This window comes from Neoarthrinium moseri (assembly GCF_022829205.1).
Source record: "Neoarthrinium moseri strain CBS 164.80 chromosome Unknown scaffold63_Wmoseri_CBS_16480, whole genome shotgun sequence".
Taxonomy (NCBI): Eukaryota; Fungi; Ascomycota; class Sordariomycetes; order Amphisphaeriales; family Apiosporaceae; genus Neoarthrinium; species Neoarthrinium moseri.
The window spans coordinates 151,286-177,248 of record NW_026055177.1 but is presented as its reverse complement, the minus strand read 5'-3'; the positions used below and the strand labels follow the sequence as shown (position 1 = coordinate 177,248).

The 25,963-nt window shown below is 52.2% G+C and overlaps 10 protein-coding genes across 10 annotated transcripts; 7 read left to right on the top strand and 3 right to left on the bottom strand.

The window, feature by feature from the left end:
* Nucleotides 1-1,882: 1,882 nt before the first annotated feature.
* JN550_011141 (uncharacterized protein) lies at nt 1,883-2,601 on the top strand (the record flags this gene model as incomplete). The annotated part of the gene is made up of 3 exons (XM_049309473.1): nt 1,883-2,152; nt 2,283-2,462; nt 2,542-2,601. 3 exons carry the CDS (start codon nt 1,883-1,885, stop codon nt 2,599-2,601), a joined length of 510 nt encoding a protein of 169 aa, XP_049166941.1.
* A 210-nt stretch (nt 2,602-2,811) lies between these two features.
* JN550_011140 (uncharacterized protein) lies at nt 2,812-4,236 on the bottom strand (the record flags this gene model as incomplete). The annotated part of the gene is made up of 1 exon (XM_049309472.1): nt 2,812-4,236. One exon carries the CDS (start codon nt 4,234-4,236, stop codon nt 2,812-2,814), a length of 1,425 nt encoding a protein of 474 aa, XP_049166940.1.
* Nucleotides 4,237-5,847: 1,611 nt separating this feature from the next.
* Nucleotides 5,848-7,881, top strand: JN550_011139 (uncharacterized protein; the record flags this gene model as incomplete). Its single annotated transcript, XM_049309471.1, has 1 exon — nt 5,848-7,881. The coding sequence occupies one exon, from the start codon at nt 5,848-5,850 to the stop codon at nt 7,879-7,881; it is 2,034 nt and encodes a 677-aa protein (XP_049166939.1).
* A 1,055-nt stretch (nt 7,882-8,936) lies between these two features.
* Nucleotides 8,937-9,997, top strand: JN550_011138 (uncharacterized protein; the record flags this gene model as incomplete). The annotated part of the gene is made up of 3 exons (XM_049309470.1): nt 8,937-9,124; nt 9,182-9,674; nt 9,749-9,997. The coding sequence occupies 3 exons, from the start codon at nt 8,937-8,939 to the stop codon at nt 9,995-9,997; spliced, it is 930 nt and encodes a 309-aa protein (XP_049166938.1).
* An 898-nt stretch (nt 9,998-10,895) lies between these two features.
* On the top strand, nt 10,896-13,028 carry JN550_011137 (uncharacterized protein; the record flags this gene model as incomplete). The annotated part of the gene is made up of 7 exons (XM_049309469.1): nt 10,896-11,163; nt 11,223-11,462; nt 11,516-11,611; nt 11,663-11,923; nt 12,116-12,290; nt 12,347-12,483; nt 12,535-13,028. The coding sequence occupies 7 exons, from the start codon at nt 10,896-10,898 to the stop codon at nt 13,026-13,028; spliced, it is 1,671 nt and encodes a 556-aa protein (XP_049166937.1).
* Nucleotides 13,029-14,617: 1,589 nt separating this feature from the next.
* Nucleotides 14,618-15,638, top strand: JN550_011136 (uncharacterized protein; the record flags this gene model as incomplete). The annotated part of the gene is made up of 2 exons (XM_049309468.1): nt 14,618-14,904; nt 14,966-15,638. The coding sequence occupies 2 exons, from the start codon at nt 14,618-14,620 to the stop codon at nt 15,636-15,638; spliced, it is 960 nt and encodes a 319-aa protein (XP_049166936.1).
* Nucleotides 15,639-16,347: 709 nt separating this feature from the next.
* On the bottom strand, nt 16,348-18,093 carry JN550_011135 (uncharacterized protein; the record flags this gene model as incomplete). Its single annotated transcript, XM_049309467.1, has 5 exons — nt 16,348-16,511; nt 16,569-16,842; nt 16,892-17,170; nt 17,221-17,438; nt 17,496-18,093. The coding sequence occupies 5 exons, from the start codon at nt 18,091-18,093 to the stop codon at nt 16,348-16,350; spliced, it is 1,533 nt and encodes a 510-aa protein (XP_049166935.1).
* Nucleotides 18,094-19,009: 916 nt separating this feature from the next.
* JN550_011134 (uncharacterized protein) lies at nt 19,010-19,795 on the top strand (the record flags this gene model as incomplete). The annotated part of the gene is made up of 1 exon (XM_049309466.1): nt 19,010-19,795. The coding sequence occupies one exon, from the start codon at nt 19,010-19,012 to the stop codon at nt 19,793-19,795; it is 786 nt and encodes a 261-aa protein (XP_049166934.1).
* Nucleotides 19,796-20,027: 232 nt separating this feature from the next.
* On the bottom strand, nt 20,028-21,329 carry JN550_011133 (uncharacterized protein; the record flags this gene model as incomplete). The annotated part of the gene is made up of 1 exon (XM_049309465.1): nt 20,028-21,329. The coding sequence occupies one exon, from the start codon at nt 21,327-21,329 to the stop codon at nt 20,028-20,030; it is 1,302 nt and encodes a 433-aa protein (XP_049166933.1).
* Nucleotides 21,330-23,701: 2,372 nt separating this feature from the next.
* Nucleotides 23,702-25,308, top strand: JN550_011132 (uncharacterized protein; the record flags this gene model as incomplete). The annotated part of the gene is made up of 2 exons (XM_049309464.1): nt 23,702-24,377; nt 24,431-25,308. 2 exons carry the CDS (start codon nt 23,702-23,704, stop codon nt 25,306-25,308), a joined length of 1,554 nt encoding a protein of 517 aa, XP_049166932.1.
* Nucleotides 25,309-25,963: the final 655 nt, after the last annotated feature.

Below are 25,963 nucleotides of genomic sequence, written 5' to 3'. Positions count from 1 at the left end.
GTGATGTACCCTGCTTCTGTGTCGCCAATGCACCAGCAGAATGGTTTAAGCATTCACCCGTGCCCTTGTAACTATCCTTATAAGGGGCAGCACCAACCTAAATCCGAACCCGTATTGAAGCCGCCGGCCCGGGGCACTACTCTTACTCTCTGGATATGCCCTACTTTAAAGTACAGACAAATCGCGAAAAGAAAACGAATTGAGTCTGCCGCATTAAATGCGCTGGGTCTCATACTACTAACTATATCATGGCACAGGCACCAGCGCAGAAGAGTTTACTCTGGATCGGACCCAATCAGAGCTGAGCGTTGTTCAAAGAAAGCCCTTTATCGTCACAAGGTATAGATAGCCTTGTCTGTCTGTAAGCGCCTTGGGATTGTATTGTCATCCTCAACCCCAACCCAACCCCCACAACGTTTGTACCATGAATACTGAGTGCTTGCCGATCTCGACCGGCCAAGGCCACCTTGGCATCTCCAAGTTCAAATATATTCAGAGCCGAAAAGTTTGTGCTGTATTCGACAACACCACAAATAATGTGAAGATCCATGTGCGTGGATACTGGATGCCTTGGCAGGCCTGTCTGCCAACATTCACTGAACTTTCATCGTTCTGTTGAGTATTTGGTGGGTGGAAACGGGAATATCACTTCATGGAAATCGGGGAGATTGCACTTCTAGTTCCATGCTCATGGAAACATAAAAGTTACGCTCCGCCATACTACCCTCTCACCAAGAGGAGGACAGATGGCAGAGAGGAAAGACGACAGATAGGAATTGACCTGAATCTGCAAAAAAATACACAGTATTAAAGCTGCCGTATAGTGTTCCAATGACGCTATGGTGCCAAAAAGCTGAAAGGGCCGCAATAATAAAGACTGATAAAGCAGCACTTGGACCTAGCTTGCTAGGCTCGAAATTATACTCTTTCGTGAGTAAAGGCTCCAAAGATTCGTCCGAGACATGGGTTCATTTTCTAGAGACAATTTGAAAAGAGCATTGCAATGTGAAGTTGGTTGGGAAACGCACGCTACAAGAGAGCACGAAAACTAGCAACTGGCACAGTGGCTTTCTTATCATTGGTTCAATTACTGTGTACAGCATTTTGGTTCATCTGTAGAAGGAGCTAGATTTCTTACTGCGATGCTGCTCGTATCTTCAAACACGCTAGTGCTAAAATGTTGCCCTGCAGGGACTCATCAGCCCTGTCAATGTCGTGGCTTTGTCCAGTAAACTCTATTTAGCTCACTTTAGGAAGTTCTGCGGGCAAAACCAAAAGTTCATGCGAGCCAGCGAGCTGCATTGAGCACTGCCCCAGGAGCGCAGCCGGTGCTATGCATTCTGTCGTCCATTTGTGGTTGTCTTCACAATTGGACTGTCGGAAGAGGGCAACTATTACTGCGACTTCAAACGATTTACTATTTACTATGTCAATGCCATATGAAATAGAGGAAAGATGCAATCCATCTCCGGCCATTATCCATCATACTCTTCAAGAGCAAATTTCAGTTCAAAGTTTCAATCAACCTAGCTGTGCAAACTTGCGCATTAGACAAGTCAGATGTTCATGCGCGTGGAACATAACTCGATTCTAATACGAGTAAAAGTCAATTGGAATGCAAAAATGCCGTTAGTATGGGCCACTTGACCGGGTATTTTTAACCTTTTAGACTTATAATTGAGGGGCCGTATTAATATATCTAGGTTTAATTTAGGCTACTCGCATTGATTGTAGTATTTTCGATCGCTCACGTACCTTGGCGTGCGGAGTCCGCGGAGGATCTCTAAATGCAGAAACCTATATAAAGAATGAATGATCTGTGAGATTGAACGTGAAATTCTCACACTATACACAACCGCTTTTCCTTTTACTGCTGTTGAAAATGCGTTTGTCACTATTGCTTTCCGTTGGCGTCTTGGCGCCCGGCATCAGCCTAGGCGCTCCGACCGGCGATGACCTATCGGCCGTACATGACCAAGCGCTCTACAAGAGAGAAAATCTATGCAGCTTGAAAGCACCACCGGCCCTCTGCCAGCCCAACTCTACGGTAACTGTCGAGGAGACGGCAGCTAGAGCATACAAGTTCTATCGCGCATTCGTCGTCGATGGGGATCCCAGAACCATGTTTTCGCTCATAGACTCTACTTACAAGGTAAGTCTTATGCAAATCGGAGTTCGTCCCGCATCTTTTTGCATAATAGCACTGTCCACCCACTCATTTGCGATACCGAAAGCCCACCGGATAGCTGGATTATGAATAATGAAACTCACGCTACATGTAGCAACATCACCCGGGATATGCGGACGGACCAAACGCCATCTGGTCAATTTTCTGCAGCGGTAACAAGATCGGGACTGAACAGAACACCTCTTGGTGCTTCGATGCCAGCACCAACATGTCGTACGCGAAATACTCGACCACAGACCGTTGGCGCTGGGTCGATGGATGTGTGCATGAACACGTAAGTTGAAAAACCGACTCCGCAAATAAATCTTGTCAACCACCCAAGTCACTCGTCCTGACTATTACTCTCTATATAGTGGGATCAAGGCGAAACGATTCCAAAGGACAAGTGTTACAAGTTGCCTACCACATCTTGAGTCAGTTGGACCGAAGCATCTGTACTGGTAAGGAAAGTGGGAGGAAGCCGCCAGATGTCAGTAGCAACTATATACTCGCAATAAAACAACTTCAACTCCGATTGAAAGTATACGGGAAAATTGGAGCATTGATGCTTGTTTCTTCTATCTATTTACACGGACTCTCAGGTCTTGATAATATTGTACATACTTGAATGCATTGTGTTACGGTCATAACTTGGCAACCTCAGGAACAGAGCATTTCTTCTCGAACCAACGAGCAAACTCCGTAGAGGGAACATCAACACCCCTCCAAAATATATCTGACGACCATATAATAATAGGAAAATACAAAGTCGTAGAGACAATGAAGCTGATAGTGTAAGGCCAAAAGCCTTCTTTGCCAATGTGGTCCCAGCAGGCATTCAATAGCCATTTGCCAATGGTCCTGTTACCAAGGCCATGCACAAGGTAAAGAGCAAAGCTGATTCGCCCAAGATACCGAGCTGGTCGCGTGAGAAAGATTGCCTGCACTGAGGGCAGGAACGCCATTGGCCCTACGATCAAAATCGCGCTGATCGCAAGCCAGAATCGACGACGGTAGGCAGTGAAAGGCCAAGTGTACTTTGTCCACATGTATCCAGGAGTCTGTGTGTTATGCTCCCGAGGATAGCCGGAGAGGAACACACCAAAAATGAGTGTTATAACAAGCAGAGCGTTGACTAGCTTCAGCCGGGACGCCCGTTCTGGCTTCTTCAGCAAGACCTGCAGCTCGGCGATGATCATGCCGGCAACGAAAAGAGCGACATCCCAGCGCTTGTGGCCGAATGAATGAACGACAAGGAAACCTTCAACTGCCAAGCGAATGGCAGTCCGGCTTCGCGCCAAGGCCAAGATGAGCAGGAAAATGACCATCGATCCACGGAATTCGACAGCGATCGACCATAGCTGCGGGTTATAGAACCCGAAAAACTCGGCAGTCCAGTCCCATGGGTTGGACTCTGCGTCCAAGTAGTCGAGATAGGCTTGGAAGCTATGCTCGAAAGGTTGACCATTGACCTTCCTTGGCACAGTTATAATGCCAAGACAAGCACAGACGAAGGCCATCAGGCTCGAAGCGAAGGCCGGGAGGAAGAGGCGAATAGCGCGACGCCATGTGATGGACGTCAGTGACGCAAACAGCTCACTGTGTTCCTGGCGGTGCATGCGTTGCACGAACCGGTGGGACAAGACGAAGCCGGACACAACAAAAAAGACCGAGACCATCGCCGCTCCTGAATAGATGAGCCGAATAAATGGGAACAACCATAATGACGTGTTGTTCTTGTAGCCCCATCCTGAGTTGACCGACGGGTACGGAATGTGACTCCAGTGAAGAATGAATACAATGAGTGATGCGACACCTCGCACGCCATCAAGATATTCTGTCGATAGCTTCTTCTTGGGCGCCGACGGCTTTTCAGATACCTCAAGCGGCGCCCGTTTGCTCAGAAAGCTGGGTCGCATGAAGGCCAACGTGTGGATGAGCATCTCTCGGAGAGGTGGCACAGAGCACACGCGCCGGGCCGAGCTTGGCTGCTGTTGTAACGGCGAGAGAGGCGAGAGAGGCAGGAGGGACTCCTCGTCCTCCCGCTTCGAGAAGCTATTGGAATACATAGCGTGAATCTGATCTCGATCAGCGGCCCAGTCTTTCCACAGTTCTCTGGCCGGCAGGTACGCGAAGGGAGGAGGGGGGAAGATGGCAAAGCGATCTTGAGATGCAAATCTGAATGGAATAGGCGGCAGGCAGTCAGGCAATAGGAGAACAAACCCCTGGGATGGAGAATACCCCACGTAGAAATCAAGCTTCACACGATCCCTGCGACATGTAACTATATGATGTAGCGGGCTTGCTTTGCAAAATTGTTTACATGATCAGTAATTTTGCTGAGATGAAAACCCAAGGGACCCGCGCTGTGTGACGATAGACTTTGTTAACTGGTTCGGCTCGTCATTCGCCGGAAGTCGCACGGCATTTTCCGTACGGTACTTACGTGGGAAATTGTGGAAGATAAGGAGACGGAAAAGTCGAATGTGTGAATGTGACTGTTGTAGATCTCTATTTCAATTAAGCATAGTTGATAGCCGCAACGATTTTTAGTCTGTTCTTGGCATCAAGCTCAAGGTTGACAGCACCACCAGGATGGAGGAGAGGTCCACCTCTTCTTGTACTATAGGCTGGTAGCGCGAGGGAACTACCGACTTCTCCATGATGTGTCATGGGTTCCAGCTGAAATCTGGGAATGATCCTCAGGGGCCGCAAGGCCCAGAAAACCTGTGAGGGATTGTTATCGCCTATCAGTAACAGATACTGCATACCCTTGAATATACCCTAGCAGCTTAGATGGCAGGATCTCAACGCCACCTTGCCTATGGCCAAACACTGGTCAGGGAACAGTTCAGAACCTCCCCTTGCGGAACATGCCCATGCAACAGGCAGACTGAGCCCATTCAATGCCGGCATCATGGCCGCCGTACCCAGTTATCGTCGGCCAATTCTTCAGATGATGTGGGCCAAGCAGAATCGTTGACCCCTTGTGCCAAGACCGCCAAGGCGCTTATAAGTTATCGGCCACAGCCTAACTCCCACTTTTCGGTACAGGAAACACGCGGCTCATACAAACCCTTGGCTATGACTACCTAAGTGGGCTGCGATCTTCCAAAATCATTCTTGGTGCTGGGGTCCAGCCTTGGTACCAGTCCCTCCTGAGAAGCTGATCGCGTGCTACCAAACTAGGCATTATCTACATCGACATCACTCATGTCGCTCTCTATCTGCCGCAAGGGTCGGCCCCTCTGCTGCCGCGTGCTAGATCGATATCGTAAATCTTCGATTTCTCGTCCCACGTCGCGCGGTCTGGGCCTCCCACGAAGTATCTTTCATCCTTTCTTTTCATCTGCTTTCCCGCAGGGTAACGTTCCTGGTGCGATCCCACGGATACTGCCGACCTGGCGCCCGAGCAGCGGATCTCATTTTCAACTTTATCTGTCTTTTTCGTCGCTCCTTCCACGTTGCTCGCGTGCCCTCTCTTCATTCCTTCAGGCACCTGGATAAGCCAGTATCTTGTGCCCTGGTGCCATTAATACGGACTACAGCCTTGGCCCTTTTGCCTCGTTGTTGAAGCACAAACAGCGCCTGAGTGGAATATAGCCTTGCGTTGTTGGACAGGCATGCTAGGCAGGTGAAACCACTACCGGCAACCGTTACCTTGATCACGCGACACTACAATGATGTCGCCCCGGCGTTTACAGCGCCTCGAGATCAAACCTCCGATGTCGCCTATAGAGCATGGGACTCTTACCTCGAGGCCCATGCGGAAGGCCTTGGGAGTTCTCTGTATCTTGTTGGTGTTATGGCTGGTGTTTGTAACCAGATGGGAGACCGTCGACTTGGGGAGCAGCACATATCAGAGTTATACCAGACTGCGTATAAGCGAAGGTTCGGCTCCACAATGGGTTGGCGGTGGTGCTGTTGTGCCATCTCCTGATGGTGACCAGGAGAACCGAGATCAGGACGGTGGCGACAGCAAAGGAGGTAAAAGCTTGCTGCGCCCGATACCAGATGTGATAAGGATATCATTCGAGGAAGCTGTGCAAGACATCAAGCTGGACGGCTGGGAAGATGAGTGGTTTTCGTCGGCCAACTTTGATGCTGGACGTGAAGGGCCGTTGCCAGAACCGAAGATTGACTTTGTCTATAACTGGGTCAATGGTACTGAGGATGCTTTCAAGTCGATCCGGCATAGCTTTGAGGTGCAGTCGCCCTTGAATGATGCCGCTGGCAACTGGATTGCTCAGCACAGCATCAATCGCTATCGCGACTGGGACGAACTGAAATACTCAATGCGCAGTCTGGACACCTACGCCAAGGGATTCATCAACAAAATCCAGATTCTGGTCAATTCAGTGAGCAGCAACTCAAAATATCACCCCGACGGTACAGACATGTACCCGCAACGACCGACATGGTTGAAGAACGATACCCCAACGAACAACTTTGTCCAGATCCTCCCCCACGAGTCATTTTTCGAAGAGGCTGGCAAACAGTGTCTACCGACTTTCAACTCGTTGTCCATCGAGTCGCAGATTCATATGACTCCATCGACCACCGATCGATTGGTGGCAATGTCGGACGACATGTTCTTAGGGATGCCACATGCGCCCTCGGACTTTTATTCTCCTCTGTTTGGCTCAGTGATGGGTTTCAAGCCGGACAGCTATAACGTCAAGAAGCTGGGCAGTCAACCCACATTTGGCGAGAAACCCTTCGCATATTACACCTCATATCTGCTGAACCACAGATTCGGGCAGCGAGCTCGAAAGGTTCAAGCTCACTTCGGCCACTCGGTTTCACGCGCTGTTATGAAAGAGACCATGAGCTCTTTCCCGCAACCTTCGAATAAAGGGACCTGCGAGCGTTTCCGTGGAGAATCACACTTCCAGATTTATCCCTGGTACGCAAGTTTCCACTACACCATTGAGCGCTTCCGAGAGGCCCTGCTGTGGTCTTTCATCATGTCACGCTCCGATGCCAACTCAGATGGATACCTCGACTGGAAAGAGCGCCAAAACATTCTCGAAACACTCGAGCCAGGGTGGCGCCAGCTCTCGACCAAGGATTCTTCGAAACCGGCGACTCAGGCTGCGAACCGAGAGAGGATGTTCTACAAGGTGCCCGAGATCCTCCAGAAGGCTGGTCTGCAACCTCCCAAAGTCAATATGAACATTTTGTGGACATCATTGGACGGTCCCGAGACAATCAGAAACAGCAAGTGCCATGACTTCAATGTCGATAAGTGTTTTGCCGATTCTTTCGGCTCGCCTGTTTCTGATGCCACATCACCGAACCCGGATTTCTCTGCATCCAATGTCTTCTCCCGCCTCTCGTCGCAGCATCCCGAGTGCGGCGATTGCCTAATCAAGTTCTTGCTAGCCTCGACGCCTCGCGGCCTGGAGCCTCTGCTACCGCCGAAGTCAACGAAGCAACATGATCGCCAGGTAATAATCAAGGCGTTGAAGAAGTATCAACACACAGTTGTAGATACCGATGCTATGAAGTTCGTTATGGTCAAAGACGCAGAGCAAGCACAGATGGAGCTGCTTGACCGGACGATTCGCCAAGGCAAGACCTACGGACAGTGGTGCCTTAACGACGATGTAATGACGGAAAGTGCGGAACAAGTCGGGCGGGTTCAAGATGTCATGAAGACAGTATTCAAGACTTTGTGGCCCGAAAAGGGGAGATGGGAAAAGGACAACTAATCACCAAGGGATTGTTTAGTTGGTAAGGAGCTATGATACCTTTCTGTTATGGGCAAAACTACTCTCTTTATCGTATTCTTGGGTTGTTAGATTTCGACATGGGGAAAAGAGCTGTATTAGAGGGGTCCTTCGCATGATATCCAACATTTAGCATAGGCGGCGTCATTACTTTAAAAAATTCACTATGTCAACAACGTCACCACCATTGATTTTGTCAAAATGTAAGTGTGGTGCCGAACACTTACCTTGGCCATCGCCGGTGGAGTAACAGTGGCTGGGTTCTGGTTATATTCTACAGACCGCCTCGTCCTGTACTTCATCACTATTTGCCCTGGGCAGTCCTGATCCATGGACTCAAATCTGACTGTGGTGTTGACTTATATAATTATAACTATATCGTGAGGCCAACACAATACCGATCAAGAATAGGCGTTCTGCCAGAACCCATGTAGAACGCGATGAAGAAGTATCGTCAATAGATGGGGCTTTCGGCAATTTGAAGAACTCTTAAAGTAAATGCATCACAAGTGTTTTATAAATTGCATGAGAACCCTTCGATTATGTAGATGTAGATATAGTCCTTTGAATCCTGGGGCAGTGTTGCATCTGAATTATACTCATCTGATGACCTGCTTCATCGGTAATGTTCTGTTCACCTTGATTGAGCGCAATGAGACGAGATGGGGTTAACTAGTCAGTTTTTGATGACTTTGTTGGTATCCACTGAGTCCAGATAGCACGTATCAGAATCCACCGTTGGTTGATTTGAGTTGCGGCGCAGCCTTGAGGGAAGCCACACCGATCTACTGATTGGTCTCTCCCTGCTACCCCTAGTAATTTGGATGCCTTATAATTGGTTTAGAACCGTGCCCAGCCTTTTGTGCGTTGTTTCTACTCCAGGAAGAGGCCGCATGCAGCGTCTCGAATTGCTACGCAATCTCCAGCGCATGTAATTATGATTAAGAACCAGCGCTTTCGCCGCCTGACAGCCGGCGGTCATTTCATCTCTTCGCCCTCTTTCGTCCACAGGAAGTTCAGTAACGAATTGCTCAACCATGGCTAGATCGACCACTTTTCTGATTGACTTTTTGAAATATGACATTGTGTGGGAAGTCCTCGTGGGAATTGTGATGCTTACAGTGCTGGCGCTTTTAATTACGAGTTTCTTCAAAATACGGGAAACCCAAAAAGCACCTAGGCGCGGATTCATGTGTTTGAAGTTTGCTCTCTTCTCAACATTTGTGTCAGTATCCTCGTAATATATCTGGAGATCCATTACAGAACTGATAAAGTCTTGTAGGGGTACCCTTCTCATATGGATCTACCGGTTGTTGTACATCCTTAAGTACCTCAGTGTCTTGAATGCCTCGCAACGCGGCGATCGTTCGGCTGAAACAGGACGTCGTCTCACGGACTGGGCATTTTTCTTCGTGCGGATAGGCTGGATTTTCATCTTTGCTACCATTGCCGGCGTCGGTCTTGGTATTCTATATTCTTGGCAAGATTGTCACAAGCTTCGTGGCATCGTTCAGTGGGTCACGTACGGGTTTGTGTCTGTGGCAATGATATTCGACCTGGTGGTTCTTGGGACATATGAATCTAACACGACCGATTACTACGAGCAACTTCGAGGCGACCGAAGCAACTTCTCGTCAGTCGGTGGCAATGAAATACCGCAATTCCAGGAAGTGTCAATTGCCTTCGACTTTCTTCTATGGGTCTCTGCTTTGGCTGCGACTGGATTCTCGGTTGCCGTTCTCCTACGGGCTCGAAAGATAGGACAGCACTGGCAGGTAAGTGCTTGCCGACCACTACCTTTCCAATGTATGCTATCCATGGCAGCCCTTACTGACTCAGAACATTTTAGAATGCAATTTTGCTCCTGATTGCATCAATCATGTTCCTCATCTGTACCACTTGGGGCATAGCTTCTGATATACTTTGGGCGATTCCTCGCAACGTAAGCCAGCCTACTTGGACAACGGTGCTGTCCTCTATTCTGTATTATGTACCTCCGTGCATCGCTTTGGCTCTGTTATTCGCCATTGGCAGTCGGAACCACGGCGGTCTTTGGTCGACAACATCCTCTCAACATGGGCACAAGAGTTTTCAATGAAAGCTGGCCTTCTACAACCACCACCACCAAGTCCAAGGGGTATAAGCTTACTCGATCAATACATGTATCTTTTTCGGAGCAGCAGTGAAGGGTTGGGTGGCCATAAGATGTCAAGACTTGAATCCTACAAGTAAATAGAAGTAATACAAAAATGGGATTGCAGTTGTAAGTAGGATATACGTATAGTGGCGTATCCATGTCAAATCAAACCTTTCAGTGGATATGTCTGAGCCTAACGGAGAGTCGCCATGTATTTCGGATAGCTCAGGTTGCAAGTGTTGAGAATCGCGCTCACTAAAGTAACTGTAGTTCTGCTTGGACAAATATTGGCCTGATTTAGGGCTCAGAGGATAATTTGCTCGTAATATAAGAGCATAATTGATACGTAATATAAGCAGAATGAGAATGAGAATGAGAGTTCGAGTGGCGTGTAGTCGCAATCGGTGGCTTGTGTGCAGCCAAGTCCTATATAGAGCAGTTACGGTGTCACCGAAACGCGCATCGACACTGTCATTGGAGATCTTTGAGCCGCCGAGCGTCGTGCAATAGCACGTCTTTCGTATCCCACATGCAACCAAGGCGCTAGTCCCGCATATGCAGCTGGTGCAACGTCCGCCCAGAGTTGTATGCATTCGCACCCATCCTTCTGAGCATGTCTTGGCGTGAACCAGGATCTTCTAACACCATCCATGGCAGATAAGGCATCATAGATCTGAACCTGGTCAGGTCGAATTTGATGCGTTCTGAGTGGAGAATCCAGATACTGCAGTCATGCATACCAAGATTGATAAGAAGAGAGTGTCCATCAGCTCCAGTGACACAAAAGCCTTGCTGTGCACTCGTGCCCTCACTCGAGGAGCAGTCTGTCCATTTCTTGACAAAGCACTGGAACCCCGGAATGTCTTTTTTCAGGCGTCCGTTCAGCCAGCGGGAAGCCGCGCCGGGCGAAGCGCACCAAGATGGCCAAGATGGCGACGCAGATGTGGTCTCGGATGGAAGCCTCCAGTTCGTTGCCGAGAAAGGGGGTAACGACTCCGGTATCACCTACCAAGAAGCTTCGGGGGCACCCGTTGAGTCTACAAGTCCAATGGGCTACCATGCGAACAGCCTCTTTTTGATATTTCTGAATGTTGGAAAAATGATCGGCACCGGGGTGTTTTCCACCCGTAAGATCCATTGGCTACCATTCTACAAGTACTCTTTACTGACTGTCGGACTACTCTAGCCTCGACCATCTTGACCGGGACCGGCTCCGTCGGTGTAGCCATGATCTGGTGGGCGCTCGGATTTTTCACCTCTGCCTCCAGTCTGTCTGTGTATATGGAGTACCTGGCATACTTCCCCAACCGGTCTGGTTCTGAGGTCGTCTATCTGGAACAGGCTTACCCTCGACCTCGGTATCTGTTTGCCACGGCATTCGCTTTCCAGTCCGTAGTACTCTCTTTCGGCAGTGCCAATGCAACAGGTATGCACCTTAACGTAGGTGATGTGTGGGTTCAAATACTGAGTGAAAGGTAGTCCTCGCGCAATACCTTTTCCGCATCAGTGGTCGCTCTCCTGCAGCGTGGGAACAGAAAGGAGTGGCCATAGCAGCCTATACCGTCGCAACCTTACGTAAGTGGCTATGCCATGCCCAAAGTGCTTCATTAACTGGGTTCTCATTAGTTGTTGCGCTACATACGAAATTCTCCTTTCGATTTACCATTGCCATCGGTATAGTCAAGGTCCTAACCCTGGTCTTCATCTCGATAACTGGCTGGGTGGTTCTCTCGGGACGGACCTCGGTGGCGAATCCGCATGCAAACTTCGAAAACGCTTTTGAGGGCAAGGCTACGCCATATGGTCTCACAAACTCATTGGTCAAGATCATCTTTGCTTATGCTGGCTATGAGAACGCGTTCAATGTCGTCAACGAGGTCAAGGTTGGTATACTTGCAAGTTGTTTTGAACATGTCAACTAACGCGATGCCCAGAAACCGGTCAAGACGATCAGAAATAGCGCTTATATCTCGCTCTCCGTCGTTACGGCTCTATACCTGTTCACGAATATTGCTTACTTTGCTGCTGGCAAGTCTTCGTGACACTGATGGCGAAGAATCAAGCTAATGCTTCCTCTAGTACCCAAGGCCGAGCTGAAAGCAGCTGCGCAAGTATCGGCAAGTCTGTTCTTCCAGAAAGTGTTTGGATCATCCAATGCCACGAGGGGCCTCAACTTCTTGATTGCCCTTAGTGCGTTCGGTAACCTCATTACTGTTCTGATTGGAGTATCCCGCATGATACGGGAATGCGGACGGTAAGTTACCGGTGATAACCTACCGTAAAGTGGCGTTGCTGACGTGGACGGTGAAGGCAAGGAGTCTTGCTGTGGCCGAGGTTCTGGGCTTCCACCAGACCCTTTGGCACACCGTTAGGCCCATATCTCGTGCAGTGGGGATTCACCGTGGTTGTGCTCTTGGCGATACCCGCAGGCGACGCTTTCAATTTCGGTAAGTTGACTGCTCTAGTCGTAGAAATTCACAGGCTCATTATTACTCTAGTTGCGAATCTCAAGACTTATCCCAACGCGGTATTCAACGTAGCTATGGCGTCTGGCATTTACATCATTCGATTCAGGCGCAAGCGACTTGGTCTGCCCAGACCGTCGTATCGGGCGTGGGATGTGTCCGTCATCTTCGCGATCATGGTTCACGTCTATTTGTTGATCATGCCCTGGTACCCTCCTGACGGCGGTCCGTTTGCTGGAGATGTTAGCTTCTGGTATGCGACTTATGTGGTCACTGGTATTGGGTTCCTCCTCGCTTGTGGAACCTACTATACAGTCTGGATTTATGTTCTGCCCAAGCTCCGCAAGTACCAGCTCCGCCAGACCGTCGTTACTTACGAAAACGGAGCGCAGAGCCATAATATTGTGCAGGTACCCAATGCGGAGGTGGAGCGTTGGGATGCGACGCATGATGCGGTCGGCCGCGAGATCAGCCTGGAGACTCATAGTCACTCCTCAGAAAAGGAGGTGTCTGGAACGAAAGTCTGATGTGTGTATCCCCACGTTAGATAACGCCAAGTTTTTGGCCATGGGATGACAAGGGGTGCACAAATATTCCCTGGAACCAGCTTATAGGTTCTTAGAAGAGATGTTAGCCTCATCAGATACCTCACCCTAATTGGCTCCGTTCCCCAAGTGCTAATGGCGTGCATCGCTTCAACGCTAACCAGGCTTCGCTGCTGACGTGTGTGGAGAGCCCGGTTGAGTTGCAAACTGAGTCCACGCGTGCCATGGAATGTATTTAGTTCACCAAATTCCTAGCCATTAACTCGGAATACCGCATCTTGTTGTATCCTATTAAATAAACCGTCAAACATGAAGCCTGAATACAAACCCTTTCCAAGGGAGGTTCTCTCCCAAGCCAACGGCACATGGGAGACATACAACGGCAACTGCCATTGCGGGCAAGTCAAGTTCCAGGTCAAGCTCTCTCCGCCGTTCCCAGGACACACCGTGATATCCTGCAACTGCTCCATCTGTCATCGTAACGGGTATCTGTTGGTGTACCCGGAGCGACACGACGTAACTTTCATCCGTGGCGAAGAGAAAATGGGCTCGTATGAGTTCAACCGGCATAAAGCTACACACAGATTCTGCCCTGCTTGTGGGAGCTCTGTGCTCATTGACTTCAAAGGAGAGGTGACTGAAAAGGATGCTGTGGGTATAAATGTGAGCTTCCCATTGCTGCAGAGCACCCAAGCGCAAGGCCCTAACCCCGCTAGGTTCGGATGCTTGCAGATCTAGATCTGGATGACCTATCATATCGACATTCCGGTGGAAAGCAGTATAATCCGGGTAGCTACAGCATCGAATAAGGAAGGCAGGCCATCTGATTGGTTCACGTCACGATGGATGTGAGACAGGCCGATTGATCTATTGAGTTTTGCCTATGTGCTATCTGTCTGGCAACTTGTAGGGTCCTCAACGCCGAGCTCCTCACCCTTCACCCACGCCCCATCAATAGAACCTGATACAAAACGGCACAGAACATAATAGCAGCTCTGCAATTGGTCTACTCCGTTCACACAGCCCGCATTGCAGCGTCGCAGGACTCCGCATACTCCGCACGGCTCTATGTTTTTCCAATAGCTCTGGCAGCTCTGGGGTAGCCGACGCCAAGGTCCTCTCGGGCTAGCTGAAACCTACCTAGCCTATGCTGTAGATTGGGGGTCGGCTAGTAATCCGGCTTGTGCGTCAGGCCAATCAATTCCCCAAACGGCCTAGTTACGGCTCTACGTTTCTCCCAGGGCTTCTAGACGACAGCGGCTTTATGTTTCCCCAAGTGCCCCAGATGGCGAGCCCAATCACGAGCCCCCCTTTGCGAATACCGAAGTCTATTGCGACGGGGGAATGGTTTTGGTTTCTTCGGCTCACGTGTTCTGGGTTGTCCCTAGCTCCTCCTGTATCTAGCGATTCATACTTAAAGTGAACGACCTCCTCTCGTCTTGCCTACGACGTGCGTGGTTCACATCTGGATGACAATATCTCTCTTCGTTCGGGTCTGCAAATACGGGAAAGTCGCAAGAACCAAAGTGCCCCCTCCCTTTCTCCCTCTATCATCAAGAAAGCATTTCATAATGGCTACGAACGGCACAAACGGCGCCAATGGTGCCAAGGCCAACACCAGCAAGTTCGACCCTAACTTCACGGAACATGTCATCGGCCTCATGAGCCCGGAGACCAAGCCCAGACACAGAGAGGTTCTCACCTCTCTGATCAGCCATCTGCACGACTTCTGCCGAGAAGTCGAGCTCACCCAAGAGGAGTGGATCATCGGCGTCAACTACATCAACGCCATCGGCCAGGCCTACAAGAAGAACCGAAATGAGGCGTGGAGAGTGTGCGACATCCTGGGTGTCGAATCGTGAGTTCACCTTGCAACTGCATGCCTATCCGAGTTTGACCGAAAACTAACATTCACCCAGCCTCGTTGATGAGATCAACCACAAGATTGTCACTGAGCATGATCTTTCCCCCACATCTTCCACCATTCTGGGACCTTTCTGGTCGCCGGAGACGCCCTTCAGAGAGCTCGGCGACAGCGTCGTCCTCAACATGCCCAAGGACGGCCAGTTCACCTACTTCCACGGTGTGATCAGAGACGCAGACACCAACAAGGGCATCCCGAACGCCGTCTTCGACATGTGGCAGGCCAGCACCAACGGCAAGTACGACGTCTTTGACCCGGAGAACCAGACCCGCCACAACCTGCGCGGCAAGTTCCGCACCGACCAGGACGGCAAGTTCTGGTTCTACTGCCTGAAGCCCACTGAGTACGCCATCGACACCTCCGGCCCCTCGGCCGACCTGCTGAAGATCATGGGCCGCCACCCTTACCGCCCCGGCCACATCCACTGCATGGTTACCCACGACGACTACATTGGCGTCACCGCCCAGCTGTACTCCCGCGACGACCAGTACCTGGAGACCGACACCGTCTCCGCAGTCAAGGACGACCTGCTCCTGGACTTCAAGCCCATTCAGAACGACCCCAAGGGCGCCATTCTGGAGGTCGAGTACGACATCCGTCTGCTGTCGAAGAAGTACAAGCCGGACTCCACCATGTTGATGCAGAACGCAAACCAGAACAAGTTCTGATGACGTCCGTTTGCGAGGGAAGAATTTTGATATCATGAGTTACGGCAGTTCTCTGCACATTTGCGGAGCATTATGAATTTTATATGTAGCATAGTCAAGCGCGGGAGACAGTCAGGGCATGGGAATTGATCTGCGCAGAACGCATCCAATCCACGATCAGGAGATGCTTGCTGTAACGGAAGTAATCTCAACAATACAACACCGTTCACGATCAATCATGCACTTTTGAAATGCCCTGTTCTATTAATTGTTACTCGCCGTGTTAGCAGATAGCTTTCCTGAATGGTACTCACCGCTGTTACAGTATTGCTGATGAGCTTTGTTGATGCTCCTTGTACCTGCCTATTTCGACTGCCAATCATCTCAGTAGAATTGGTTGTTGGATCCCAGGCGGAATTCGGAAACGAAGAAACTTATTTAACTCACAGCATTCACCCGTGGTAAGCAGCAGCGTGGAACTTGGCTGGATGATGATAGTTAGTGGAATTTGTTGTCAGCTGGCTACATGGTATTGTGAATTTTAGCTAGCTGCCGTGGCATCTTTTCCCAAATCCATCCCCGTATTTCCCTGGCTCGTTTTACCTCTGGAATCTGCAGATTTGGGCAAACAACCCCGAAAAATATATAGAGACCCATGACAGAGACCCATGGCCAGGACCCAATGACCAACCGGAAGCTAATACGATGATAATCATAGAAATGAGAAACTCTAGGGAAAGTTGGTTATCGTGGCGTTCTTGGAATTTGTGACTGCGGTTGGTGATGCGGCTGTTACAAGATTGGCCAATACGCCAGAGACTGCCACCTGCGAGAATAATGGAAGGTCGAAGGTAAGCGATTGTGCTGAGGATACCATGAAGCCCACGAATTCGCCTGTGGTGGTATCGATATTAGCAGCGGGACAATGACAAGAATATACTCATTCCTTACCGAGTGCGACTAGACCTAGGTTTCTCCCAGCCGAAGGAGGAAGCCCGTATGAACCCATGACGAGAGACGCAGCGGGACACCAGATGTAGGGCCACCACGAAGATATGGGTGGCTGCTTCGAGAATGCATCGCCTACGATTGCAGCCGCAGCTGCCGTGTCTTGAAGTGCGTCCAGAATTTCATCTGTCATATTCTGTGCTTGGTGCAGGAGCTGTGTATGGTCGTTGTATTTGCTTGAAAGGTTCTCGGTAATATCGGCCAGTCGCATCATCCCCTGAGGATATGTCAGTGAATTGTGCGCAACATGAAACGAGTGATCGAACCTCTTCCACATTTGCCTGTCGATATTCAAGTTCTGCAGCCTGTAGACGCGACTGCTCGATCTGGTTTTGTAGCGTGGTGGCCGAGAAAACAGCGGCAGCCATCGCAGACATAACTGTGGCTATCTCCGTTTCAGCTTTCCGCGTAACGAGCTCTACCGACTTTTCGTGGGCAGAAGCAGCTTCGGCATTCGTGCTCAAAATTGTCTGCATCATGATTTCTAGAGCTCTCTGCAGATTTGCAGCACTGTGAAGTCCCTGATTGACAGTATCCGTTGATTGCTACCTCGCTGTCAGCCGAGTACATAATATCAATAGTCATCACTCAGTACCTTCAGAGCGGTCTCCAGGTCTCCTGAGATAAGGCTATCAATACCGGCAATGCTAGCCGCGATATGGTCGATCCGAGGTGACAAATTGTCAAGACCTTGGCTGACATGTTGGGCCTTGGCATCAAGATCTTCCATTCGTTTATCGGTCGCCTGCTCCACGCCATCAGTCATTTTGCTCATGACTTTGGTGAGCCGCTGGAAAAGGCGGATGTGCTCCGCTGCAAACAAATAGTTAACCGAGGTTCATTGGACGGAGGCATGCTAAGATGTATCACCTTTTTCGTTGTCCGCCCTCGCAGCTTCGCAAAATCGGAGTGCCTTGTGACGATAGCTGATCCATGTGTTCCAAGCCGAGTCGGAAGCGCCTAATCCCGAGAGGCAACTGTCAATTTCCTTGGAGCTCACATGAAGCTGAGCAGTTTCAGGAGGACCGAGCTGGTTAAGGGCTGACTCTCGGAATTTCGTGCATTCTCTGGGAATGGCAAAGCTACCACGTTCAAGATCACAAATCGCCAGGCTAGCGGCGTAGGCGTCGACGAAATCTCGGATCTGCCTGCCGCTGTCTGTGAGCACGGTCGCTTCGTCCTTGCCTTCGAGGAGCTGGCAATTGTTTACGAGTAGCCTTGCTGCAGTGCGATGGCAGAGAGGCTCCGACTCGAGCTGTTGTAGTTCATGGAGCGCAATCTCGTACGTCGTGGCCCGCTGATTCTGGGTATGGAGAAGTGATGACGCGCTCAAGTCTGGCTGAAGATTGAGGCCGACTCTCCGGCTTGGGTTAATATTCGACTCTCTCCTCCAGCCAAATCCTGCGACAACATGGCAGCTGGCTAAGAGCAGCAGCATAGTAGCCCTGGCCCAGAAACCCATGGCCATGGAAGGTCTGTCGATGACCTTGATCGTACCCGAAGACCAAGACCCAAAGTGAGCGTCGAGAGAAGGTGAGAAGACTGGGTTCTGGGGTGAATAGGAAAGAAAAGGAAGGGTGAAGGTCAAAAGCTTCAAGATATCAAGTGAATAGTTCCCAGTCCGAAGGCAAGCATTTTGCGGTGGAAATTCAGGTCACGCCTCACTCTTCCACCTGCGTGAAGTGAGAGCCTGGAGAGCTGATTGCAAGGATCGTATTCGTACCTCGATGAATCAGCCAACTCGGCTCAAGTGGATTAATCTGGTCTGTATTGTCGTGGCAAGCTTGTAGGACAGATTGTTCTGCATTGCAGGCAGTCACTCACAGCCCCGGCTATTCGATAAGCAACCCTTCCACTTTGATAACTACGTAGATGAATACCAACCTATGTATGTAGACATCCAGACTAAAGTCCATTCGTACTTTTCCGGGAAGTTGCCGGCGAGCATAGATTCAGTTGAACGTGGCCCATGGCCCATGGCCCATTGTGAAGGCGCGGCTTGACGGATCCCCCGTCTCTTGGGTTTCCTGTCAGCGGCCACCAACGACGGCAGCATCTGATGTTATGAGAACATACGCCATTGAAGAGAATTTCCTTTCAAGAAGCAAGAAATCTCTTCTTTACTTGCCAATTGACGCCCGGAACACCGTAGAAGCGATTGTACGTCTGCAGCACGATCAGAGCGAGCCACGACAGGGGAGGGAACGTGGCTGCCGTGTCGGGCGATCCCCTTTTTGTGGAGCCGACATCGCCAAATCACATGACACCTGGCCCATCAATTTTCGACCCGGCTGTTGAAGCTCGCAGCTCAACACCATCACCGAGCGCCGCCAACCAAGCAATTGAACCACCCCCAAAGGTTCCCTTGCGCCAGTTCACTCACGATGCTGGCGCCCACCAGGAGTAGGGCCTTGGCCTCGGCTCTGCACGCCGCACCGTCCTCCGTCACCCTACCAGGCTTCCTGGTACCCGCCTTCCACAATGTGCCTTCACCGTCGTCGCCAGCAGCACCCTCGACACCGTGGCGGCCGTTCTCCCACACCTCGTCCAAGCCCTCCAAGCTGGGCCGCACGCCCATCTCGATCCCGCCGGGCGTCGAGCTGACGGTCGGCGAGCCGTTCGTCGTCAAGGACCCAACCACGTACCTGCGGATCCCGAGGCGCACCGTGACGGTGACGGGCCCGCTGGGCCAGCTGCAGCTCAACGTGCCGCCGTACCTGCAGATCGCGCAGGACGGCGAGGCGCGCAAGGCGGTGCTGTCGATCGAGGACCGCGAGGAGCGGCAGCAGATGGCCATGTGGGGCACGACGTGGGCGTACCTGCAGCAGTACATCCTGGGCGTGTCCGAGGGCCACACGGCCATCCTGCGCCTGGTCGGCGTCGGCTACCGCGCCACGGTCGAGGAGCGCCCCAAGAAGGCCCAGTTCCCCGGCCAGAAGTTCGTCTGCCTCAAGCTCGGCTTCACCCACCCCGTCGAGGAGCCCGTCCCCGCCGGCATTACGGCCAGCACCCCCCAGCCCACCCGCATCCTGCTCGAGGGCATCAACCTCGAGGAGGTCAAGAGCCTCGCCGCCCGCATCCGCCATTGGAGACGGCCGGAGCCGTACAAGGGCAAGGGCATCTTTGTCAACGACGAGACGATCAAGCTCAAGCAGAAGAAGATCAAATAGAGGGTCTACATGACTTGGACCAGGAACGGATGGTGGTTGTTAGATGTCAAGTGTATGTGGAGGGTGGCGGCGGTGGAAAGACGAGCAACAAGAGTCATCGACCAGAGGCTCAAACTTGTACATGTACATTATGGGATGGGGCAGTTCGAATACCCGGACCAAGATCTATGCAGTGTATTCGTTTGTATACATATGTACTATCTAGAGCTTTCTTTGCCAAGGTAGTCCCATTTTAGATCTTCAACACCTCTTGCACGGCCTTGAGGACTTGCGGGTGGCCTCCGACCGGCGCAGCGACAACGCCCTTGTTGTTTGCAAGGGTTCTGCCCACGGTAAAGTCTAGCCTCTTGCCATGGATGTCCGTGACCTGACCGCCAGCCTCTCGGACGATCAAGTCCCCGGCAGCGTGGTCCCAGATCTTCTCCTGGTAAGTCTTGCTAGTAGGCAGTCTGAGGTAGATATCACCCGCGCCGCGGGCGATGCTGGCGTACTTGGCCTGGGAGTCCATGCGGACGCTCGGGCTGGTGATGCCCAGCTTGTTAGCAATGTCGGCCTGGTCGCCGTGGCTCGAGTGGCCGGCCTCGACGCTCTCGCAGAAGGTCGCCTTGGCAATCTCGGTGATGGGCCGCATGCTGATCTTCCTCTGCTCCGCCAACGCGCCGGTCGTCAGGGGGCGGCTGGTGGCGCCCTGGCCCAGGACGGCGCTGAAGACGACACCTCGGCCCTCGTCCGTGGCGTCCTTGCCGATGTCCGCGGTCAGAGGTGCAGAATCGTCGACGGGAAGGTTGGGGCAACCCAGGACGCCGACCGTGACCTCGCCGTCAACCATGAGCGCCAGGCAGACGGCGTACTGGCCGCCGCGGAGGAAGCCCTTGGTGCCGTCGATGGGGTCAATGGCCCATATCCTGCCCGAGGCGCCTCCCTTGCTGTTGCCGTGGTCGATCATGGTCAACATGTCGTCCTCGGTCTTGATGGCGCCTCCCAGGGTCTTCTCGGCGCCGGCATCGCCGAGCGAGGTGTCCTTGACGAGGTCCCAGATGGTCTTGCGGAGCTCCGAGTTGGTGCGCAGGTCGGACGCCTCCTCCTCGGCCACGATCTCGTCCTCGGGGAAGCTGGCCTTGAGGGCCGAGATGATGAGGGCCTGGGCGCCGTAGTCGCCGATGGTGACGGGCGACTTGTCGTTCTTGTCGACGGTGCCCTTGGCCTTCTCGTGGAAGACGCGCTTGGTCAGCAGGGTGGCGCGCTGCACGGCCAGCTGGGCGACCTCGAGCTCCCGGGCGTAGGCGGACGACGAGGACGAGGGCGAAGACGACATGTTGGCGGAAGGTTTGGAGAAGAAGGAACCCATTCTGCCGACGGTGCGGGGCGCTGCGAAATGTGTGGACAGTAGCTCGAGGCGGGGCAGCGCTTTCGCTAGGAGGCACGCCAGGATGACGACGAGGAGCGGGAGCAGCACGACCGCCGCTCTCCTTTTCAAGGGCGATGGACGGGCAGCGCGAGGCGTATCATGAGGTTGCTTCAGGGCCGCTCTCATGCTCTGCTGCCGTCTCTTGCCGGATGCAGCAGGTGAGCTGCTGGCTGCTGGATGCGATGCGCCCATGTGAATGAGGTACCGGACGGCCGCCTGCTAGACTTATCTCAGTCCCTTATCCCAATCCATCCCAATCGGCACTGTTGGTCGACTGCCCCAGCGCACCGAGCTGCGGATTGGACGCCCCACGTGGTAGCGGCCCCTTGTGCCTGCCGTCCCGAGAAGTCAGAACCGACAGGAGCTGGGGCCTCTGGACTCCAAGCCTGTTGGGGTTAAGACCGCCGGGAGTTCAGCGGGAGCCCTGCAGCCTAAAAATCGCCGCCGGTTGTCGCTGTGGCCAGATCGTCAGTGGTCAGGTGTTTCAACACAGCATTGGATATGATTGCGTGAGCCCCAGCTGGAACCCAATTGGGGCTACAATAGACACGGATGCATTGCCAAGTGCGATGCCATTGGAAATAGTATTCATTCTCATGCTTTCCAAAGCTCAAAGTGCCTCCGTACATAACTTCCCGTTAGCTACATGGAGATATCGCTGTGAAATAGGCCTAGGAAAGCGAAGCAAGGAAACGCAGCCGGTTGTTCAAGGTCTCCACGTTAGCTTGGACACCTTCACTGCAAACTTCAATACATAAAGTAATCATGCTGTTGGCGTTGCTGCGCAAGCGTAGGTTGTGGTAGAGTATGGGGCATGCTCAATGACCGTGAGCGTATTAGTAGGCTACACCATTTCGTTAGTATTTCGTGTCTCATAGAACCGGCATGCGTCAACCCACCCCACAACTGGGTATATCTGGATCGGGGACCACGGTAGTAGAGCACCCAGCACAGTCCAGTACCGAGGTGACCGTCACTCGAATAGGTCGGCACCCGCAATAGCCGTTGACGGAAGGGTGGCAGCTTGGACCGGATTCATCTGTAATGGTTGTTGTGCAAGCACCAGTCGTTCGAGCTGAAACAGTATAGGATGCCGTCGCCGACTGCAATGTTGCACTAGGCGGCAATCAGCACTTTCACAGCTCCCTGGTTAGCAATTGGATCTTTGAGACTGCCTACGCGATGACAACAAGTATGGATGGCTTGTAGAGCTGCATCTTGTATGACCAAGCGAGGCTAAACCAGGCGTGCGTCAATGGAACTGCGCTGTATGAGGAAGGAGTATTGGTATACGCTTTGTTGGCAGCTTGGTCCCACTCTGTCGTCCAGTCTAGAATGAGAAGAAGGCGGATGGAAGTTCTTGGCACCGCAGTTACATTAAATAGACTATCGCTCAATAGATGTGGAAAGCTCACGAGAGCGATCGGCAGAGTTATTGCAAGACATTGGGATGATCAATCCCATGCAGGCGCCCGATGTCTTGGGATCTTCAACCATAGGCTGGGTGGCTGACTGTACAGCGTACACAGGAAACGAGTTAATCGGCGGTGAGCACATGTAAAAAGGACCGAGTCTAAGCTCTTTTTATATTAAAATGGACTGAAAATCTATTGTATTCTGGTATTGGGAAAGGGAAGGCCTGCATGGCGCAATTCTGGAGAGGCTGTATATTGCACATTAATCACTCGAACCCTAACCACAGCCACCCGAACCTTGGCTAGACCCCCTCCAGTCATATTGACAGCATTCAAGCAGCTGATCTATGGTGGCAACTTGTGTCTGTCTACTTACCACCTCCTGCATACCATAGTACATACCTAGCTGCCTAGGCAGACAGGTACTGTGGTACACAAATGAGCGGTTCGCATTCGCATGTGCTGATGCCGCCTTGGATCAGGGCCAGAGGCCCGTGAAGATCGCTGATGATGCAGGGCCGGCCCCCTGTCGAGCCCCACCCGGGTCGCTTCTGGGCTCTCGCTTCCGTCACCCTTCCAACGAACAAGGACCCTGCAATCGCGATAAGGTCAAACATTGACTGAAGCTCGCAGTGTACTGTACGGTACGGCTCAACCGAACGCCGGCGCAGCATCACAACCGTCCCTTGTCGATCGAGACTCGTTGTCCGAACAAAGACTGCCGCCGCTACGCCGACTTGATTAACGCGCTCGAGCGTCACCACGAGCTGAGCTAGCAAGTGTGCACAACCGCCTGTCTCACCAGGTGCAGCGCCCGATCATCATCGGCAAATTCAAACGGCCGGTTCGAGAGCCTGCTCATTCGTCGAGGCCACCAGATCTGGGTGTGAGGTTGCAGAGCCAATTTGGCGAGCCGAGATTCAGCGATTCAGCAATACAGCAGGAGCAGCAGCCGCAGCAGCATCCGCGCCCGGGCGCTTACGAGACACCTATCACGTCTTGCAGTCTTGCAGCCCCCGAATTCCTTGGGGATTGCCGCACAAGTACCTCGCATCATAAAAGGCATTGTCGCCCGCAGCAGCCATGAATGCAACAAAGCGAAAGTTCAACACCCTCATCCAGGGGATCGGCACGCGATCGCCTCAGCCCGGCAACAGCTCGACTGACGACCGCCCTACCACTGCCGACAGCGCTACCTTGACCCGACCAGCCACGGGGAACACGGCCCCCTCAACACCGAGAGCTTCCACGGATATGCCATCGCCAGTACCGGTCTCGTCGATATCAGCCGACTTCCTGGCCAAGCGTCGGCGACTGGGGGCATTGGGATCTGCGGCAGGCAACGCGGCCAGCAAGATGACGATCACGAACGTATCGCTGAGGAAGTGGACGGCGGGTCGGGACGGTGCAAAGCATGACACACAGCAGGAGCCGCCGAGGTACTGTCCTGGTGACCGAGAACAACTCATCCGAAGGTTGGGAACGTTTCAAGAGTTGACAGAGTGGACCCCCAAGCCGGAAAAGGTCAACGAGATCGAGTGGGCAAAGAGAGGCTGGGTATGCAAAGGCAAAGAGAGAGTTCGGTGCACGTTATGCAGCAAGGAGCTCGTCGTAAATACGAGTAAGAGGGCGGTAGATGGCAAGGATGTTTCGATATTGGTTGGCTCCGAGTTCGAGGAGGCATTGGTCAAGAAATTTGCCGAACTGATCGTGTCCGCACATCAAGAGGACTGCCTTTGGAAGAAAAGGGGCTGTGATGGTATGTCTCTTTCTACCGGGACTTCCATCTCTTTGCTAACATTCTGTCTACAGATTCACTTCTCCGTCTCCAGATAACAAGCGCTCAAGTGGCTCTGCCATCCCTGAGACAACGGTATGACGAGCTGTGCGACCGTCAATCATTCTTGCCATACCAATTCAACCTTCGTCTGCCTGCATCTCTATCATTAGAGACAGTCAAAGACCAACTGCCTCCAAACTTTTTCACCGAGCCACCCCCATCTACATCGAGATCTTCAGCGGCACCAAATAACGTAGCTCTTGCACTGGCTTTGACAGGTTGGGAAGGGTTGACAAACCCGAAAATAGGACCAGTACCAAACTCGGCCTCGTGCCCAACATGTCTGCGCCGTCTGGGTCTATGGATGTTCAAAAGCAGGGAAATCAACGAGGAGACAAACGAGGTCCTGGTGCCAGCTCCAATGGATCACCTGGACCCGATCCGCGAGCACCGGTTCTTCTGCCCCTGGCGCAACCCTGACGCACAGCGCAACCCAGGCAGCAGGTCCGCGGAAGCGAGCAAAGCAGCCTGGGAAGTCCTCGTACTGACAGTCAAGCATGCGGCGTATCTTAGAGGCCATAGGGACAAGAACGACAAGACGCCAGTGCATGGGAGAAGCAAGAGCCACGCGGTACCTAGGACACCGACTTCTCGCCCCACTGGCCATGCATACACGCCCAGCGAGGGTGCGATAGAGTCGCCGCTGCTGATGTTAGGTCCAGACATGGTCGATGATGAGGAAGAGGATGGGAGAGAAAGAGATGCAAAGGACAAGGAGCGCTGGGCGCGCCTGAGGAGGGTGAAGAGCTTATTCAACACCAAAGGGGGCCGGAGCAGGTTGACAAAGTCGCTCAGCCGGCCGGGCACTGCTAAGAGCTCGGCGACTACAGCAGACGGTGGCAAGGACTAGGACCCCGGTTGAGGTGTTCCTGAAGATTGGGCTAAGCTGAAGATCGTGGCTATGTGACGCCAGCGTGGGCTTAGGCCGTATACGCTCTCTGCCCTCGTCTGGCAGCACAGCTCACCGAAAAACAAACAGTATTCTGGGCATTGTGTTGTGGTGGTATCACGTCACACATGTTTGATACCGGGCTGCCATCGATTGCACGAATGAGAAGGATGTGGCTCGAGATGAGGCGAGCACTCAAGGCGGCCGAGGCTGTAATGATCGAAGTCAAGCAAGCATTGGCTACGAATCGCCCGCTCGTGGTCGGCAAACAAGGAAAGGCGCTCGTATTTACTTGCTTGTATAAGATAGTAGCTGGTCGGTGATCTAACGCAAACGGCATATGCCAGGTTCCTATATGGGATGTATATTACCCCAGACTGTTTCTGTGTGATGTGACTTTTGTGACCAATCATCGATCAATGTGACTGCTTGCTTTTCCGTTCCTCGCTTCCAATAGTTCGTCAACTGCAAGCCCAGCGTAGAAATTCGGGCAATTTTTGGCTAGGTGACCAAGAACGGCTTGGTGCCGCCGCCGGCTCCCGGCACGGTGCTTACAAGTTTGCAGGGGTCTAATGTGGTTAATATGGAAATAAACGCCCGTCAAATTGACACGCAA